At 49.4% G+C, this 19,650-nt stretch overlaps 1 protein-coding gene across 5 annotated transcripts in view; it reads right to left on the minus strand.

Moving 5' to 3' along the window:
• TBC1D4 (TBC1 domain family member 4) overlaps positions 1–19,650 on the minus strand; it is a 66,171-nt gene that overhangs the window by 21,836 nt on the left and 24,685 nt on the right. For 2 of the 5 annotated variants that reach the window (XR_015795923.1, XM_088139539.1), the window contains exons 2-11: positions 16,456–17,046; positions 14,342–14,431; positions 10,938–11,042; positions 8,800–8,932; positions 6,087–6,178; positions 5,557–5,667; positions 4,931–5,053; positions 4,331–4,405; positions 3,356–3,582; positions 214–363 (exon numbers count right to left, since the gene is read on the minus strand). Coding sequence is in view for 4 of the 5 variants with exons in the window: in XM_088139539.1 (XP_087995665.1) it covers positions 214–363; positions 3,356–3,582; positions 4,331–4,405; positions 4,931–5,053; positions 5,557–5,667; positions 6,087–6,178; positions 8,800–8,932; positions 10,938–11,042; positions 14,342–14,431; positions 16,456–17,046 (1,697 nt within the window). In the remaining variant the exon portion in view is untranslated. The remainder of the gene's footprint in view (positions 1–213; positions 364–3,355; positions 3,583–4,330; positions 4,406–4,930; positions 5,054–5,556; positions 5,668–6,086; positions 6,179–8,799; positions 8,933–10,937; positions 11,043–14,341; positions 14,432–16,455; positions 17,047–19,650) is intronic. The other 3 variants (XM_088139540.1, XM_088139542.1, XM_088139541.1) reach the window with 3 other exon arrangements.

Raw genomic sequence — 19,650 nt, forward strand, 5'->3', positions numbered from 1 at the left:
CTCTGGGTTGGCAATGTTGATTTGAACCAAAGTGGCAGCCGCGCGACAGCCGGTGCCAGAGTTAAGCCCGTCTATGCCTGCAGCTCTGAAGCCACATGTCCACGGAGTGCATCAGGCAGAGGTTCTCGTGAGATGTGTCCTGAGCAGCCAATGCTGTGCTGGCAAGCCAGACGGGTGGAAATGCAGCGGGGCGGGCAGCGGCGGCGCTCTCACCTCCGGGGGGGTTCACCTTCAGGCAGAGGAGCCGGCTTTCCAGAGCTCTGGTACAAGCTTTTCAGGAAAGAAGGGGCAGAGAAAGAAGGAGGGAGCCTGGGCGGCACGGAAGACTCACTCTCGCTGCGGACACGTTGGGCAACTGCCAGCCTGGCAGCGGGCAATAAGAGAAAGGACAGCCAGTCAGTCCCAGGCTAGCCTTTTAAAGGAGGCCCAGCCTCCCCCCCACATCCACCGCACGAAAGGCCAGAGCTCACCCAGACTTACGGCTGGGCATCGTCCCCAAGACAGCCTGCAAATTAGCGCTGAATCTACTCTACGAGATCTTGCTAAACGTAAGAGGGCGGGCATGGCACCGGAGCGCAGCCAGAGGGCTGACCCCAAATGGCTAACATGCGGTCCGGTCCGTGAGTGGCTTCCCCCTGAGATCCCCCGCCTCCCCTCGGCAGGGCGCACGAGCTAAGAAAAGCCACCCGGAATCTGGGCCCTCTTTCGGGGAGGTTCCCTCGCAGCCAGTGGGGGGCCGTCAGATGAGCGCCCTGCACGGGGATGTTCAGCCCCTCGACAATGGGATTACTTAGCACAGAGCCACTACCTGCGAGACTGCGCGTGTTGCGGATTCAGCCGTTCTACGGTGATTTATGCACACGCACACACACACTCACAGCCTGGTTCCAATCAAGCCAATAATATTTTGTCTGGGGTTTTGTGGTGTTGTTTTGTTTGGCCGAGTGCAGGGAGAGCGTTCCTGAGCAAGAAAGAACGCACAGCACTCAGTCGCATTCTGCAGGACAATGAAGTCATTTAATTCTAATCGTATTTACACAATTTCTCTGAACAAGTATTTCACCAAAGTTTTAATTCTTTCTGCAAAAAAAAAAAAAATATGGTGAGTTTTTTGGTAAAAAAAAAAGAGGGGGGGAGCAATAGATTTATTTCCACTTTTAAAATGGAGCGTTTGGGGGTTTCTTAGCCCCGACTGCTAGGCAATTCCAGGGTGGAACTGTTTACATGCCAGAAAATCAGCACATGGAAAAGCAACATATGGCATGGAGTTGCTGCTCTAATTAGGAAACTGGCTGCACGAGCAAGAGCACAGCTTTGCAGGGACAAAGAAAAAGAAATAAACGGTGTCCGTTGGACTAACCCCATCATTGCTCCGGTTTCCTGTTTCGCTGCAAGACTGTAGTGTGAGCTTGAGAAAATGTAAACAAAGCAGAGAGGCCAGACACTGACAAAGCCATCGCGCTTCTAATAAACTGATTTCTCTACTGTTCTGAAAACAGCATTACAAAGGAGTGAAATCTACAGTTGGCCTAAAGCACTTACTCCCTCAGAAGCAGACAAAACGCCATTTGGAGAGAAGTCGGAGCTGGCTGAACTCCTCCTCCTTGAATGGCGAGACGGCTATCAGAGGGGGAGCCCAAGAAAGCTTTTTCACACTACGGTCTTGGAGACAGACACACACAGACACACACACACACACACGTGACTAAAGAGGACCCCGTGTTAGAGTTGAGTCAGCTGGGCCCAGGCAGCAGGACTTTCAGAACTGCCTTGTTATCCATTTGGCCTGCGTAGACCTTTTCCACGAGTGGTTATGTCAGTTGCTTCAACAGGGGAAAAGGCAAATCAGAACAGACTGCCGGAGCAGTAATGCCCAGGAAATGTTTATCTCTTGACCCTACAAATAAGGGGTAAAAAGCCCAGGCTAGGGACGTTCCTCCATCCATCCCGTGAGTTATCTCCACTCCTCCAAGGTTGCTCTGGATCTGTCTGGTAAATTACTTTTGGTCCTGGAAGGTGTGGTGTGTCTGACTCACACGCTCCCCATGTGCTCTCTCACCAACCCTGCCCACGGTAGAGCCTCCTTGACAGATAATTCAGCCTGGCAACGTTATGCACAAGGGAGGAGATTCTGCAGTTTCAGGGACAACCCTGCTTTTTTTGTCATAGATTTGTGACCTCTTGAGGTCTAGAGTTAAGTATCAAAAATGTCCAGGTTTTCAGCTGACAAAGCCTTGAAGGACTCTCTGCACTCAGAAATCAGTCCCACTGAGATCACTGAGAGAGACTCTCAGAGAAGACCACAAGTTCACAAGAACCTACAAGGAGTCAACACCTCTGGATCTTGTGGAAGCCAAAGGGTGTGTCAACAAGGCAGGGATTAAACTCCTGCCAAGTTTCCTCACATGGAGCAGTATTTGAAGGCATTCAGAAGTTGCATCTGCAGCCAGAGAGCTGGCAAAAAGCCCCCTTTGTTCTGAGCACACCGTTCTGAAATGATTCAGCCCTCGCTGGTTCCAATTTCATTCACAGACCGATCTGAGATGCTGGAAATAATGTTTAAATACCTGCAGTTTGGGACTGAATAGCTGAGGACAGTTGGGTTCCACAAGATCTCCCCTGAGTTCCACCTGCCCACTTTTCTTCCTCGACTTTTAACTTCTGAATATTGGCCTTTTAAACGTGCTGATCATAACCTCCAACATTCCCAGTTTTGCTCCAAATTTTCTTTTGGTTATGATGTTCATGGATTCATGCTTTAAATGTTTCTTTTTCCTTAATACAGCACCAATAGCTTTTAAATGCTTCTTTTCCCTTTTAATGCTGGAGCAGCCTTTGAAGAAACCAGAATAAAGATCTTGTGCCACAAATAAAACAGAATCGAATCCAAGTCTGGACTAAGCTATACAATTTCAAACAAAACAAGCCTCTTGAGAAATTGTTCCTTTGCCTTATCTAAAGTTCTCCATGACTGAATTTAAATAGGTAGAATCTTGGAGATGACATCTTTCCATCCATTTCAAACTATTCACGCCTGTCTGAGTGCACAGGACTCAGTGACCAACTTTGTACCCTCAGGCATCATTGCTATGCGGAGGCTGAAATGTACCCCTATCAGTATACCTGCTGGGAGTCGGGTGGCACATATGACTATGATTAGAAGTGTACACCTGGTTCCTTAAAGTCTGTTACAACCACTTCACCCCAGCTTCAAGCCCCTGCGCATCCGAAGGCGGAACTGGCATCCCGGAGCCAAGAACCTTGGGAGGCCTCCCCGTTGGGCAGCCAGCGAGCGCCCGCTCTGAAGGAAGCCCGGGCGGCTGCCAAGGCCCCTCCTGCCCCCAGCCCGACTCACCTGCTCTGCTCGACGGAGCTCTGCCTCAAGAGAGGCGACCTGGCGCTCTGGGACCGTCCATCCTGGAAAGTGATCCTCTTCTTGGAGGCGGAGGGCGGGTGGCTAAAGGTATGGGCGCGTCTTCTGAACTGGGGTGAGTCGGAATCCTCTTCGGGGAAGGGGTGCCCGGCCAAGGCGACGGGAGAAGCTGGAGGGGTGGAGGGCGGAGAGTCTCCAGAGGAGCACTCCTACGACAGGAAGCCACAGACAGGGGTCAGGCACCGTCCCAGCGCCCCGCACCTTCTGCGCATCTCCCACGCACAGAGGAGAGGCGGTCTTCCTGCACAAAGGCAGGCGAGTGGCAAAACATGCCCACCTCTTTGCTCGCAGAAGGGGCAGCCCCCTCTGGAGAATGCAGCCAACGCTCCACCACAGCTGAGGGAGCCCAAACGTTACTAGAGGAGCATCTGACTTCCTTTGGGGAAGGAGGAAGAGCAGGAGGAGGAAGGCCACGTCCTCACCAACACTGGCCCCTTGGCTCCGTTCCTGCATCTGTCGTGGACAGGATTTCCCTGCCTTGTCCCAGCTGCATCGGGCAACCCAACAGGGTCATTGAAAACCATGCGAACAGCCCTGCCTTTACGTCCCGGGGGGAGGGGGGAACAATCCCTATTGTAGGAGCCACCCAGAGAGCATTTAAAACAGGAAATAAGTGGAACGTGTGCCATGACTTTTCTTAGCACAAGCCAGGTTTAAAAGAGAGTCCCTTCAGGGACAGCACAGCACCCCCACTCAGACACACCCCTACTGCGGTGCTGAGCAGAGGAAACTTTTTCTGTTCATACAAGAGAAAGCACAGGGTTTTCAAAGTTCACTACCCTCTTAGTTGCTCCCTTTAACGTTCGAAAAAAATAAACACAAGAATGATTAAAAGAATGCCTTCTGTTCTTCTGCAACGGTTTCTACCCTTGGTCCTCCCGCCCACTTGGTACTCACTTTGTCAGAAGTGAGATGGTTGCACCTTTCAAAGCTATCCGTGCTCCCCAGACGGCCACGCGTTCGGCTAGCCCCCTGCAAAACACAGAGACCGCTCGGTTGCGCCCACTGCCTGCATTCTGGGGTCCCTGCACTGGGAGGAGGCCCCTCCGAGGCAGTATCCTTCAAAGCAATTCACAACGGGGCAGTGATGCAGCCCGGCAGCCCAGCAGCTCCTTGTGAAGTCTGACTTTTCGTAAGCCTGGGGACTCTCCCTTCTTGGAGATCCATTTAAAAACAAATGGCCACAGCGCCTGGTGTACAGTATTTGGAAAAATACCTTTTCACAGACCTGTATACAGTGCTAAGTCATGCCCTTCCAACGTACAACAGCTGTCACAATGAAATTAAAGCTAAATTCCGCGGTCGTCATTTCGAAGGGAACTGAGTAATTAACACTCTCTAGGATGCCGTGAGAATTTTAGTTTTGGGAGGGGAGTGCGGTAAAGTATTTGACAAGTCACCTGCTTCCTCACTCCCCACAAAGAAACTAATTTTAAAAAGAAAACAGTGTAAGATGACTTGATCGACCACGTATTCCGTCCGAGCACTTTATCTCACCCTTGAGAAGATGTTCTCGAGAGAGCTGGTTAAAGATTTCTTGGCCTTGTTTTTCAGGATATCAAGTGTGAACCTTCCACTGCTGGTGGTGTTCTCTGGAATTGTACTGTTAGACGCGTTCTGCTGTTAGGAAGATAAACCGTCATATCAACACACGCAACTGAAGAAATCCGAAACGTGCAACCGTCAAACTGATTCCAAACAGAAGAATAACAAATACAGGAAGCTGTCAGGGACAGGGTTGGGTTGGGTTTTAGACAGAGATAAAACACTGTTTTGTCCAGCCGTTTCCCCCCCATTTCAAATGCAAGCCCTGGTTTTTTGCAGAGTCATCAATTTAGATGCAACGTCAGGTTTACAGGAATGCAGAACTGGCTCTTAGTTATTTAGCTACTCAATTTAAAGCAAATGCGACTGGGACGGCGAAAGCCTTTCTAGGTTCAGGAGAACCTCGTGCTCCCCAGCAGTGACGTTAACCAAGAAGGACAGTGCCGGCCACGGTCACAGGCAATTTCTTTGCCCGCCGGAATTCGATCCGGATCATTGCAACATCATCTGTTTCCAGATGAGTCTCCTCGGAAGCAGAAGGGAAGCCGTGAGGACAATGAAACGGCTCCAGGGCTCACCACCGGGGCCTCGTCAACATGGACATGCGTCTTTTGCTTCGCCTCGCACAAGCGGCGCAGGTGGAAAATCAACAGCTCGTTTTCTTCCTGGTCACTGATCGGCTTCATTTTCTGCCACGGGGGGGAGAAGGAGAGGTTACTCCTGACATCTACCCTGCTCTGTTTTGCATCCAGATATACCAGTGTTTCAAAAAGAAATAATTTCATTGCTCTTTAAGAACCATTAAAGACATTCCCATGCAAGAATGGGCGTATAGCAAACTCAGTTTAATTCGAATTTTCTTATTTATGGCCATCATCTCCCTAAAACAGCACACAGCAGAAAGGTAATTCAAGTCTTGCTGTATTTATAATGATACAATTGCTTCTGAATAAAACCAGATATGCTACAACACCATAACCTTTCAATTTGGGGGGGGGGGGTGTTGCTGAGAGAGAGAAATACCGAAATGCGCTTCTGATCCTCGGGGGCTCCAGGGTAGAGATCGGCCCTGCCACCACACCCCAATGGGAACAGGGTCACTTATTACCTGAACGCGCTCAAAGATATCAGCCTGTTCGTTGTCGCTGAGAGAGGACAGGTGTCTCTGGATTACAAGTTTGGCTCTTGGTGGATAAAGACCTTTGAAGAAAGATGGAAAGAAGGTCGTTGGGCAGAAGTTTCACTCACGGGCAGCCCTCCCGCCCCCTTCCCCGCAGCCAGAAAGACAGCTGGACTCAACAGGACTTGGCTCAAGTGTGGCTGCTGAAGTACGCCAGGCGCTTCCTTCCACACGGCCCCGGTCAGCCCCCGACGCCTCGCTCTGCCCGCCGACGCCCTCGCCTCCTGGCTACCCGGCATCCCTCTGAGTCGGCAAACGTTCCCTTGATCTCCCCACCTGGCCCTGAGACCCCTCCCGCCAGAGCTCTGCTTCCCCCCTTCCTCCCACAGGGCCGCTTGGAGGAAGCCCAGCCCAGCCCAGCCCAGCCCAGCCCTCTCCCCTTTCTCTCCAGGTCCATTTGCTGCCAAGGGCACAGTTAGCGATGGCCGTTGCGTGTGAGTGAGGGTCACGGGTTGGGGTTAGGCGGGACCTGCGCTAAGCCATGTGGCCCCTGCCCTCCTGAAGCGGGGGAGGAAGGTGGGAAGAACTTTGTAGAGCCATCCTGCACCACTGGCAGTGAACTCTGGAAGTGAAGAGGCTGTGCTCCAGAAGCCCCCGGGGAGGCAGCCCCCTCCGCTGAACGCGTCCTAAGGAGACTCCACCCGCACACAGGCACTCCACTTTTTATCTTTAAAGTCACCACTTTTACAAGCCCTACCCCTTTTCTACCTTCTCTAAAAATATAATAAAACAAAAAGGGGTCTCAGTCAAGAGAGGAGGCGAGAATAAATAAGTGCTTCATATCTTAATCAAGCTGCTCCATCTAAAACTACAGTTGGACGCCCACAGAGACGCACACCGTGAGCTAAACCTGCTTGTTTCACGGGCACCGTCCTGGCCAAGGCGCACTCTGAGTTTCAGCCCGTACCTTAAGCATTTGGGGAGTGTTTCCAAAATCTGAGGGAGGGGACAGTGCTGGTCCTTCAGAGTGCTGCCGTGCTCAGAGCACCATCAGTAAGCACATGTCCTCATTCCAGTCACTGGGTCGGAATAAGAGGCTCTTTGCGACATTTGCGCACAACAAGTGAACCCACCCAGGGTCCTTACCACTATCTGACAGGGGCGCCTCTGTCCCAGTCCTTTCGAGTATCTTTCAGCATCCGCAGCTGAAACGGAGCAAAGTCTTCAGAAGCTTGCGAGGGATTTGAACCTATCTTAACTTTGAACGCTCTGGCATCCTCTCGCTAACAGACTGTATTTTATGTTCGCGCTCTCTGAGGAGGAGAAGGCGGCACCGGCTTCACATCCTTTCAGCCCTGAGAACGCCAGGCTGTCCTCTTCGGAAGCCAAGGGAGCTAGTCAGTCCCTTCTGCCAACGTGGTTCGCCGAAGAGCGCAGCACAGCCCCTTTCGGCCTCCGCCCCGCCCCAGCAGGAAACGGGCGGGAGGGGGCCCTGCCGCCCTCAGCGCTTGGCTTCACAGAGCCTCCCTGGCTTCGTGGCTTCGCCCGCCAGAGGGGGCTCGCAACCCAACGCGTGCTCATTGAAGTAAACACTGGTAATCGTAGGAGGAAAGGTAAGCAGAGGGAGGCAAACATTTCTGCCCCATGGTCATCAGCAACGTTCCTACGACACAGTCGCTTTTTACCACCGACACCTGCTCCCCACGCAGGGGAGATGTTGCCCCTGTGACTAACAGGCATCTCTCCCACTGAATTAAGGGCTATTCGCACACTTCTAGCAAAGGAGAGTGATAAACAGAAATCCACCGAGGCCCATCGCCCTCAGCTGATCAGTAAGGAACGTTTCTGCTCGCTCTCTAAGAGAAAAGAATCAGCAGACAAGGAGTCTGCAAACATTTCCGAAGGCTGCAAGAGATAACCTTCCCTTCACACAAAGTCAAGGCTCAGAAGAATGACATGCTGAGGATAACTAAACGTAAGAACAAACATGAAAGTCCTTGCATTAAGCGGGTGGCATGGCTGCATTTGGAAGATTTGCATGGTTCTGGTCCACATGTCAGAACCGGGAGAGGAGAAAGGAAGTCATCTGGGGCCTCTTGGTTAGAGAAAACTGATGGCCCGGTCCTTCACCAACATGGCAAAAGAGCAAAGAGGTCTTTCAATGAAGTTAGATCGCTCCTCCATGAACCTGCCACCCCGATTTGTTGCCTTCAACTTTGAAAGTTGTAAAAGCAACTCACAGAAATATATAATATACTTGTAATGCTGTTCTTTAATTAATTAACACAACTAGCTAGCAGCCTCAGATGAAGCCCAGACTGAAACATGAGCTGGGCTAGGTAGGTCTGGTCTGGTCTTGCAAGATGTCCTTCTAGGTGGACACTATGAGATAATCTGGCACACAACCTCTTTGCTCTGTTGCTGCGACAGTGAGAGGATGCTCTTCCAGATGCTGAACCCAAACACATCTGGAACCAAAGACATCCCTTCATTTTGCTAAGAGAGCAGGAGCACGCCCTTTCTTTCTGCATTTATGGGGTCCACAAAGGCTTCCTGTCTGTGACTGTGCTTGTGCCTGATCATACAAATGAGCAGCAATAGACCGGGGGGGGGGGCAAGCGTGCTGGACAGGTTACGCGAAGGCCCACTGCCCCGCATCTCCTTCAGACTAGGCAAGCATCCATGGTTTAGAACTGGCCACCTTCGATCCTTTCACACAGCTTGTGCAGGGCGTGCATTGGGCAGGCCTCACATAGCTTGACCTGGGTCTTGGCGCTCTGCAGGGCTGCAGCCGTGCTAAAGGCTTGCTTCAGAGTCAGCATCACCTCGTCCACCTGGAAAGAGAATTTAAAAATTAAACCTGTGGGTTTTTAAGACCAGGAAGAGCATTTTTCCCAGGTTCAGCCAGGCTCCCAAACCAGCCAACGGAAGGGGAACAATAGACTGGGCAACCATTCTGCTGCTGGGGCCATGAAGTGGGCTGAGTTCCCATGGATTTCAATGGAGCTTCCATTGAAAACCAGATCACATTCAGCGCTCTGCGCATTATCTGGCCTGCAAAGAAGGCGCTCCGAGGAGCTCCAAGTAAACAGCCTGCGGCTGGAGCACATAGCTCTTTGACTGCCAGAAGTCCCGTTTCCTAGTCTTCCAGTCAGTCAAACTCTTGGAGGCACTGCTGGAGTCCTGCGGCTGAAGATGATGGGAGGCAAACTCCCAGCCCATTAGCAACCAGCTGAGGACCTCTTGCCTTTATGTCCCCAGACACCGGTCCTGGCTTGGTCCAGCACACAAGATTCCCACAGTCCCCCACTCTAGGGGGGCCTAACTTCACATGCTCTGTGGAAACAAGGGTCAGAGGTTGTGAGTCACTGGCATACAGATTCAAATCCATTTCAGGCCTGAACGGCAGATGAACAGATGGAGCTATTGAAGAAAGCCCTCCAAGAGTCTGGAAGGCACGTCAACAAGACAGGAAGCTACAGTAAAAACCAACTTGGCTCTGAACCTTCTGCTTCTTTGAAAAGATTTGGCAGCCCTTCTTCTGTTTCTGATGGCAAACGTTTGCAGGGAAGAGGGAGAGCCCCTTCTTTATCTGCCACTGCAGATAAAGTCTGTTAAGCGTTCAGAAGCCGCATCATTTCTGCTTCTGAAATCACCCTCTGCAAGGGCTCGTAACCATTCTCCGCCTAGGCCCAAGGGGCAGAGAATGATCTCGGTCAGGGCTCTGTCTAAACACGGTGAGCTATCGAGCCCAAGGTGAAATTGTCTGAAGCTGACTTCTGGCCGCCCGACATTGAAATAAAAACTTCCAATGTCTCAGTTCTGAAGTCTGTCCTGAATCTTTAACTCCAGAGAGAACTAAGAGCTCCCATAGCAAGCAGCCATTAGCCTCAGTACAGCAAAACATAATCCAGCTGAAATGCAAAGTCATCCCCAGTGGGTGTCCTTGGAGAATATGGAGAAACTTGTTCAGTCTCTCATTCACATCCTCCACCTCGCCCAGGATGTCCAACGTTTTAGCAATGGCTTCTTCTTTCAGTTGAGGCATCCTACATCCACATTCCCTCTGTGATAACACCACAGCAGGAAAGGTTAAGAATTTAACATCTGGCCTCCACCAGAGTCACCTTCACATCTACCAGCCCTGCTCTGGAAATCACTGCAGTAGAATGTGGAAAGGGAATGCGGTCTAGGGATTAGAAGGATCTCGAGGTCATGGCTGAGCACAAGCCAACTTCAAGGCAGCAAAAAGGCTGGTGGGATTTTAGGTGGCATTATGAGGAATACAACTCCAAGTCCCAGAAATAATTCTTCTGCTTGATTCTGCACTGACATTTGGAGTTCTTTAAACTGAATACCATTGGAGTGGGTTCAGCAGACAGCATGAAGATGGTCAATGGCATAAAAATAAATTCAGTGGGAAAAGACTGGGAAGTCCTAGAGGGGAGCAGCCTCCTCCAACGCTTGATGGAAGGAAGACACACAGCAGGCACGGAAGGAGCTGCAGCCACCAGACTAAATTACAGGATGGTAAATTCCAGCTGAATTAGGAGAAATGTCTTAATGGGACTAATTAACCATCTCGTTGGTCTCATTACTACTTTTCAGGTAGAAACTGGACAACCATTGTGGGAGGCTGGTTCGGCCCGTACAAATTTGCGACTGGAAAGAATTTGTGATATTTCTTTCTCTGGTATGAACCAGTTCCAGCTGAGCAAGCAAGCGAGTCTACCCAAGCATCACGTGGTTCCAGAAGCAGAAAGAAGTGCTATCTCATTTTCTTCTCCCAGTTCTGCGTCATCAGACAATACAAATGGTATTTTAAAGAGTTTGACTTACCAGAGATTCACTTGCACACTGGAACACATAGCAAGCATACTGATTTATTCCAGGCTCAGTGGATTCCCGACAAATAAAACCAAAATGATCAATGTGTTTTATGCCCTAGAGGGAAGGAAGTAGAAAAATGGAACACATCATCGTGAACATTTAGTTCAAGCAAATTAAAGAAGCCGTGATTAAAGCCACCTAGCAGAGTATAATCAGGGTCCTTTTTCTACTTTCGTGAGTTTTTGTGCGTGGTCGAGGGCATCTCTGGGATGTTAGATGAGAGGCAACAGCAGGATAGCCCAGGCGGAGAGGCCTCTCTTCCCACAGCCACAAAAGACTGCTCCTCTTCACGGTATACATGTGGACTTCCAGCCTCACAGACGCCCCCAAAGCAGCCTTTGCAAGCCACAAAGTCCTTTGCTCCCCCTCCCCCCCCCCCCCCCGGTAACACATTCTTCTACTTTGTGTGAGGAAATTTGCAGAAATGGTGCCACTTGCTTCTCTCCAGCAAGGTAAACCTTTAACCACACCTGACTGTGGGCATTTGCCTGAATTTGAACCAGTCTCAGCCATGAACAGCACCTGGATGACTCTCTCTAGGCTGGGAGGCTAAGCAGGGTCAGATCAGGTTTGACCAGGTCAGGACACCACCTGGAAGCCCTGGGCACCAGAAAACCTCTCCCATACATACTTTCTGAGGGAATTGTAGGGACGCGTCTGTGAGGAAACGAGTTTGACTTTAAGGAGGCTTACTTGTGATGTTCTGCTACAGCTTTCTCCTCCAGCTAAAACAATCTCAGGCAAAAAGGAAATCAGGTCCCCCCCCTCCTCTTGAAGCAGTGAGAAGACAAGAGACAATTCTACCCACTAGACATAACTGGAGGCTCCCTGATCATCATGGCCCCCAAATGTCATCATGGCACTCCAAAAGTCATCATCAAAAGGCAATGTTTAATGTAACCCAAAGAGAAAGCTATTAAACACATGGTTGGAGAGTAATCCTATTAAAAATGTTTCACTTTAATTATGTTCTTGAAAGGAGCTCTACATCTTGCCCTGGCTCCACTCATATTTTGGAGTGCCACTCAAAAGACATAGCTTGGGAAAAACCGTGCCTCCTTTCCTGGGAGTCAGACGATGGGACTGACTTCTGAGTAGACCTGCCAAGCAGGGGCTGCCAAAGGTTTCCTTCGTCTGTCCATCTAAAAGCCCCGGTTTAGGCTCTGGCAAATCTCTTTGCTCTTCCTAGGAGCACGAGGCAGGGTTGGATGTCAACGACACGGGAAGGGGAGATGTCTATAGAAGGACTAACATCTAAGGCCCAGCATAGCTGCTCCATCGGTTCTCTGCTCAGAGGGAGCTGTAAGATCCCAGAACAACGTGTAAGCCTTGTTTACTGTTCTCCAGAGAACAAGGAAACAGTGACAGCAGCCTTTCATAAGCCATGTGGTGCTTCTAGTGTTTCATTGCCCGTCGCCTTGCACAGATTTTACAACTGAACCTTCCTGTTCCAAATCGAACCAGCGCAGTGCACTTCACCCACCCGAAACCCGTTTGAAGTTGTGCTGCTATTTCAGTCCAAAAGCACAGAAGAGGGTAATGTGCACGCACACTTCAGGAACTCTAAATCTGGCCACAGAGAACTCTGGCCTAGTCATCTAGTAGAGGACAGCTGCTCAACCCAGCTAAGCAGATTTAGTGTGAAAGCTCAGCCTTCCCCTACGTTACCACCTTCCAGATATGGTCAGATCCCATCCTTCTGGCTAGTGCTGGAAGCCATAACCAGGCAGATCCGAAGAAAGCCAAATCGGAGACGGATGGCACAGTCACTGCCAATCCATATGGAGTCTGCCTCTGCAACTCTGCCTCTCCAAACTTATTATTCCTGCTGCGAGTTTTCTGGGTGTAAATTCCTTGCAGCAAGACTTGAGCTGGAAATTAACTTTCTGAAAGCAGGCAAAGTTTAATCAGACCGCCGTGACTTGGGTTCCAGGGTTGAGACAATCATTTAGGAAGACAAACTTGGCAGCTCCCTCTCCTGCTCATATGGTTTCTTTTCAGCTTCTACCTCCTGAGGCTGAGGTTGTCTACGATTAGTGGATGAGCCTTCCTACGCAGGTTGGACTCAACAAGTTATCCATGCCGTGGTCACAACCACTCTTGACTACTGTAATGTGCTTTACCTGGGGTTATCCTTGAAAAGTGTACAGAAATCACAAAAAGTGTGAAACGGAGCAGGACGGCTGCTGCACCAGTGCTAAAGGGATCCCAGAGAGATCCACACTGGTGCCACCTGCCTATTGGAAGGTGCAGTTGTTCATTTTTAAAGCCCTGAGTGGCCGAGATGATTACTCTCTAAGGGTCCTTCTAACCTCTGTGTTCTAGGACTGCATGATGTACATGACCCATTAGGTCAACAGAAGAGGCTCACTGTGGACCTAGTGGGTCAGAAGATCACTCATCCAATATGCGGGAGAGGGCCTTCTCTTGCATGAGCCACACAAGATGGGAGGCTCCCCCCAAGGAGGTGACTTCAACTCCCCCTCCCACGGTTTAGGAGAACGGGCAAAGCCCATCTCTTCTAATAGTCCTCTGTTAATTGATTTTAAAAACACTGATTTTAATTTTAATTTAAATGTATTGAATTTAAATGTACTGATATGTTTTATATTTTGTTTTTCTTATTGCAAGTCACTTTGAGTGCTTATATAAGCAGGAAGCTAAGTATAAATGTAATAATAAAATATCAATGAATTCCAGGGATGAGGAAGCGCCAATTCATTAACCGCAGGCAGTTTAACAGATATTTTTCTACTATGGCAGCAGAGCGATTCTCTGAACCCCCATCTTGGCTCTTCCTGCGGTTCTCAAAGCGGTGCCCACAATTACCCTTCTTGGTTGGTTCCTTAAATGGTTTTAGATAAAGGTAATTAAAAGCAAAGGAAATGGATAAAAGGCATCCTGCCAAGTGCCAGCCTTCGGTATCACCTCTGGGCACTGGAGACAGTCTAATGAAAAGGCCAAACGCCGGCCAGCCACAGCCTTGCTTGCAAGTAGGCCCGCTGGCCAAGAAGGAGGAGGTAGCATCTCACCTGTGTGCAGCTCAGGAAGGAGTGTTTGGTGGCTGGCCCCTTTTGTGAAAGCAACCCTCATCTTGGCAGTCATCTACGAGATAGCCCACAATACCCTTCCCAAATTCCAAGCGCACCCTGCCCACTCCCCAAAATTGGGACTCCTATTCCATAAACAGCTACGTTTGCCAGCGTATGCCAAATCCCACAGCTAAAACAAGGAAACAAGAATGAAGCCAAGGTCATCCAGCCTGCCCACACTCACTGGGTTTTCGAAATGTAGGCTGTTCAAAAGCTGCCTGGTCTATTTCTCCCAGGTGGGATTTCGGTTGTACTTCTTACCTGAGAACATGAGGAGATGTCTTTGAAGTTCTTCTCCAACACAACTGATTTAGTATCTGGACTGATGAGGTTAATTTCAAACCGACCAACCTTGGAAGAGAAAACAACATGTCAAAGCAGGAGGCGATTCAGAATATCTTGGATGAGCTGCTCCTAAAGCTGAGGGCCCAGAACCTGAATATTTCCTCATGCAGCTTACTGAAGGCATGTAAAAGGGAAGCTTCCCAAACTGATGTTCTGCCAAGAATAAGGCGGGATGTGCTGCCAATCTGACTAACCCTACCCAGAAAGAGAAAGGCTGCAGATCTGCTTTCCAGCCCCTGGCTTCGGTTTCACAGAGATCAAACGCTGTATCGAGTTCTTCCACGCTGCTTCCATTTTGTCTTGGCTCCCACCTCAGCTAGTCATTTCTGGCAAAAGCAGTTGGTACCAACTCCTGCCCTTCACTGAAATACAAAATGGTCAGCCAACCTGGTTCTTAAACACTCCTCGCTGGGGGACTCTTCAGAGCGTAAAAGCCCCTTTTCCTAATTCCTTATGTGGTCAGGGCAGCCATTCCACTCATCCGTTGACCACAGATCAGGAACGGAGGCCAAGGGCTGCCTTTCCACCAAACGCCAAGGCTGGGCTGTAAAAACGCAAGTCCGACCCCCCACCCCACCCCACCCCACCCCACCCCACTCCTTTTGTTCCTCTGCATCCTTGTGTTTACCTCACAATGGTCCCAGACTAGAAATGATCTCTGAGAACGTTCTGGCCTCCATGTTGCCCAGAGGTCTTCCTCAAGACTTCTAGCTTGGTATCTATCTACCCCTAAGCCCCCAGGTGACCACCATTCCTCCAGAGTGACCGATCGACTGATCAGTCTTATGTGCCATGCAATCACAGGACTCTCAGCGGTTCACAAAATAAGAATGCACAACAGAGTATGAAACGTAAGCGTGGACGAAAGAGAACCCCGCTGCAGATTGCTTCTGCCATGCAGGATTCTCCTGGCGCTTCTGTCATCTCACACACTCAGAAAAGTCTCCCCAGTGCCAGCTGGGTACCATCACTCAGAGCCATTCCTATGTTTTCTTTTCTTTCATACAGAATCATCTGAGGTAATGCTACAGTGATTTTCATACCTTCCTGTACCTGTGATGGAATGGAATTATGAAGGCCAAGCTCAGGGAGATAAGCATTTTCTTAGCTCTCTGGAACCGCGTGGGAGGAACAAAAGGATGAGACTGGCACCTCCCTGAGGAATTCACACTGTTGTGGCTGGAGGACTTTGGGAACTGGGGTTTTAGTCTGGGAAGGTTCTTGCTAGAAGTTGTAGCTAATAAACGTAGCTGGACTGAATTTGCATGGTCTCTTGGAGTTCCTTGGGCTAGGCCTAACATCATCTGAGTAAAATTCCTTCCTGCTCTGTTTTGCTTTAGCACAAGCCTTACAGGGGACATGCCAAGATTCAAGCCAAATCTAAAAGTCTCCCAAACTCACGTTTATGTGACAAATGATGCCAGCTTAGGGGGAGGCAACGCACGGGGCAGGGTGACCTGCTGAGACCGTGCTAACAGGATTGAGAGACAATGCAATTTCAGCCTATCCTGGAGATTTTTAAGTGCAAGAATCAGAACAATTTGCTTCTGGAAACTCTCTTCCTCCTCTTCACATCTCTACTCTTCAAAACCCCTGAACATACAAATGCCCCATACATGTACCTAGCGACGTCCCTTATTTTGGCTCTTCTGCCAGATCTCTCTGTCCTGTAGGCAGGGCTCCCTGCAGTCATTATAAAATTTCCACAGGCAAAATTCAAACTAGCTTAAAAACACCAGTGAAAGGTGCGAGGAACCTAAAGTCCTCTAGACACCAGGTCTTTCAAGCCCGCCACATTTACTTCCTTCCTTACCAGGGGATTAGTTTTTTACCTTACAAGCTTATAGGTCACGTCCTCCCAAATGGCCCTTGCCAGCTTGCAGCTACTGAAACATCAAAAGCCCTCAGCAGCGCAGATTTTTAACCACACGGGTGAAAAGTTATGTTCTGCAAGAGCATCAGAGCACAAAGACGAAAGCTGGCAAAAGGGGCCCATCCTCTCCCACCGGGTCCATCAGAAATGCCCCTACCTGAAACAACATTGTCCGGTTCTTTTCAGAGTCCGAGGGCTGAACGTGGCTCGGGGCACTCGCGTGGCGCCTTCGCGACGAGGTCCTGGAGCTGCTCTCATGAGCTCTCCTGTGGAGGCCTGTGGCGCTGCTGCACCGGGAGCGGAACTCCTGCTGCTCCTCAACTCCGGAGTCCTCCAGGATCCGCTCTGGGAAAGAGGCCCGGCAGCTGGCCAGGCCGGCCAGGTTGGTTTGGCTCCCCACGATGAACATCCCTGGGGGACCCCCACCGGAACCCTCCATCTCCTCAAACGGACTGTCCAAGGGGGAAGAGGGCCCATCTTCCCACTCCACAAGGTCCGTGCTGGACTCGGCGCTGCGGTACTCGCTGAGCAGCTTCAGGCGCTGACGTTCATGCAGGTGGAACTTCTCAATGCAGTCGTCGATCAGGGAAGACGGGGCCTTTTTATGGGCCACGGTCACTTTCCCACAATACAGAACCTCAAATTTCTGGGAGTTGTAGAAGGCATCTTCGTTTTCTTTATTGGGCTTGACGTCTTCTTTGAGGGCTGCTTTGGAAGCCTGCCTTATGCTACTGATAACATCTGGAACCTTAAGAAGAAAGCAAAAAGGAGAGAGAGAAGACCATCATGAATGATGCTAAAAGTGCAACAAAGATACACATGGGGGGAAATGAGAGGGACGATTCCCACATTTGTGTTACAAGGCAACAGTGCCCAGGAGACGTCGTTGGCCTCTGAATTCAGAGGAGTGTGGAGAAGGCCCAGTTATCAGAAGACAGGTCACCTGAACTGATGATTCAAATCCCTCTTTGTCAACCCTCCTCAATGAGCAATGTACTCCTCCCACCATAATCCTCAGCTAGCCTGGCTTCGGGGAGTTGTTTCATCCTTGTCGGAGAGATCAAGAGCACAGAAGATTCTGGCCAAACTGGCAGGAGAATGATGGTCCTAGTCTAGGACCTCCCTGGCCCACCCTGAGTTCTGCAGCACCTTCACTCTGCCCGAATTCTGCGCTGCCCACGAACGCTCAGCCAGGCCAAGTCGAGCTCAGCAGCACAGGAAAGCGGATCTCCGTCTGCCCCAAAGCTCTAACCTCACAGCCTTTTCCAAGAGACTTCACTATTTTGGCAAGACCTTCAGCCCTCAGTGCTGCAACTGCTAAGGGATGCCACCATCTCAACACCTCCGCCCTCCAGAGCCGCCTTTTCCAGACAGGACACGGCTTCTCTGTCCTTTCCAATTCAGGCTGTCCTTGATCAGCCTTGCCTTCTCTGACAGAACCACAATATTTGGTCCCTTTTCCCTCAATATAGTGTATTTGGCTTTTTCCAGGCATAATGACATGTGCCCCCCTCTCTCTACAGGAGTAGGGGGCTCTGTGGACATCAGAGGAACAAGGGAAAACAAGTATAATAAATAAATATTAATATTCCAAACTCTTGCATTAATTGCTGTATTTAATGGAAAGCCAACCCCAAGCTATGAAGGAATGTATTTAATTCAACATTAGTAAAGACCTACAGCGTTTTTAGGAAAACTTTGCATTTCTATATGTGTGACAAATGAAGGCAAGTATTAAGTTTCTGCTTCAGTACAGTGTCAAAACCAAGAGGCAGACGTTTGAACTACCGCTGAAATTTGATTTCCTGTTACCAAAAACCAAAACAAAAGCTGAAAAAGTAGATGTGAGAAAAATGCAAGGGCTGCTGACCCACCACCCATCCTTTCAGTCACCTCAGATCAGCCCTACAAACAGCAGTGCGGGACATACGCTTTTTAAGACAGAATGGAGAGAGGGAGGGGTTAAAACCTGGAGCCTCTTCAAGAGACAAGACTCAGCGATTATACGAGGCAAAACACATTCTTGCAGTCGCCACGGCAAAGAGAGGGAGTGCAAACTAAATGAAAGCTTTCTGGTCTGAAGTTGATTTGTTTGGGTTAAAAAAAAACACCACCAAACCCAGCACAGCACAGCACAGCCAAAGGGTCCTTCCACATATACGTAGTTAGGTCTAAAGCCACCATCTTAAATTCTTCACTTGAACCTGCACCCATCTGGGAAGGAAAGGATACAAAACATATTTGTGTAAAGTCTATGCAAAGTTGACCGCTTATTTGTAACTAAATTCCGCTGGTAAAGAGGAAACGCTTGCTATTTTTGCCCAAACAATAACAATAACCCGAAAGGGCCATGTAACTAATGTCATTAACTCGGTCTCTTCACTATCCATCCTCCAAGTGTTTTAGGGTGGTGTTCTTCCTACCCATTCCTGAACAACCCTGGGAGGTAATTTAGGCTGCAGCTGACCAACCCAAGGTGATCAGATGGCCTTTATGGTCGAGCGGGGACATGAATTTCTGTCTCCCTGGTCATCGCAGGAAGAAAGCCATGTTACCCTCGTCCAGTGTTTTTCAACCTTGGGAACTTTAAGATGCGTGGACTTCAGCTCCCCAAATGCCCCAGCCAGCACGCAAGGGTTGCTGACCCTCCCGTTGCTGGGAGCAGAAGTCCATGCATCTTAAAGATGTCAAGTTTGAAAAACACTGCTCTAGTCAGAAAAGGTGTTACCATACTCCTGAGTTTTGGCTCCCTGGTCTTAATCCAGCACACTGTCATCACTACACCCATTTCTACGGGAACCAATGCACTCTTGGTGTGTAAAGATTCTAAATATGGGTTTATTAAATTAGTATGCTAAAAATAGTCTCTTCCCCTTCAAAACTCAATAGAGTGGCCCCTGCTTATGGGGATTCCACAGAATAAGGAAGACATTCCTTGGCCAACAGAAAAGTCATAAAAATGCCTATGACTTCTTCCCCTGTATGGCCAAGTAATCTACCTTGCTATGAAATTGGCAGAGATTTAAAGGTATTTCCACGGATTCTTTGTTCTGGTCACTGCATGGTTTTTCAAAGATTACCTATTCAAAAATGCAACATTTCCTGACATTTAGCATACAGGTAAAATACGTTGGTAAGTATTGACTACGTATAGGACTCTACATTCTTAGAACACCACCACTTAAGTTTAATTCACTTAAGCCATTGCTAAAATATTTTCCAAGTGCAAGAAGTTTGGCTTGGTCATTTTCTGCATTATCCTTCTCAAACCCCTCACCCACTTATATTCCCCTGAACCCAGATGAATATTTCAAGTATTTGCTTATAAAAGTTACACAACTGAATGAACACA

This window comes from Python bivittatus, unplaced genomic scaffold (assembly GCF_059951505.1).
Source record: "Python bivittatus isolate LINGU-HERP-01145 unplaced genomic scaffold, Pbiv_v1 ctg000210_np1212, whole genome shotgun sequence".
Classification (NCBI taxonomy): domain Eukaryota; kingdom Metazoa; phylum Chordata; class Lepidosauria; order Squamata; family Pythonidae; genus Python; species Python bivittatus.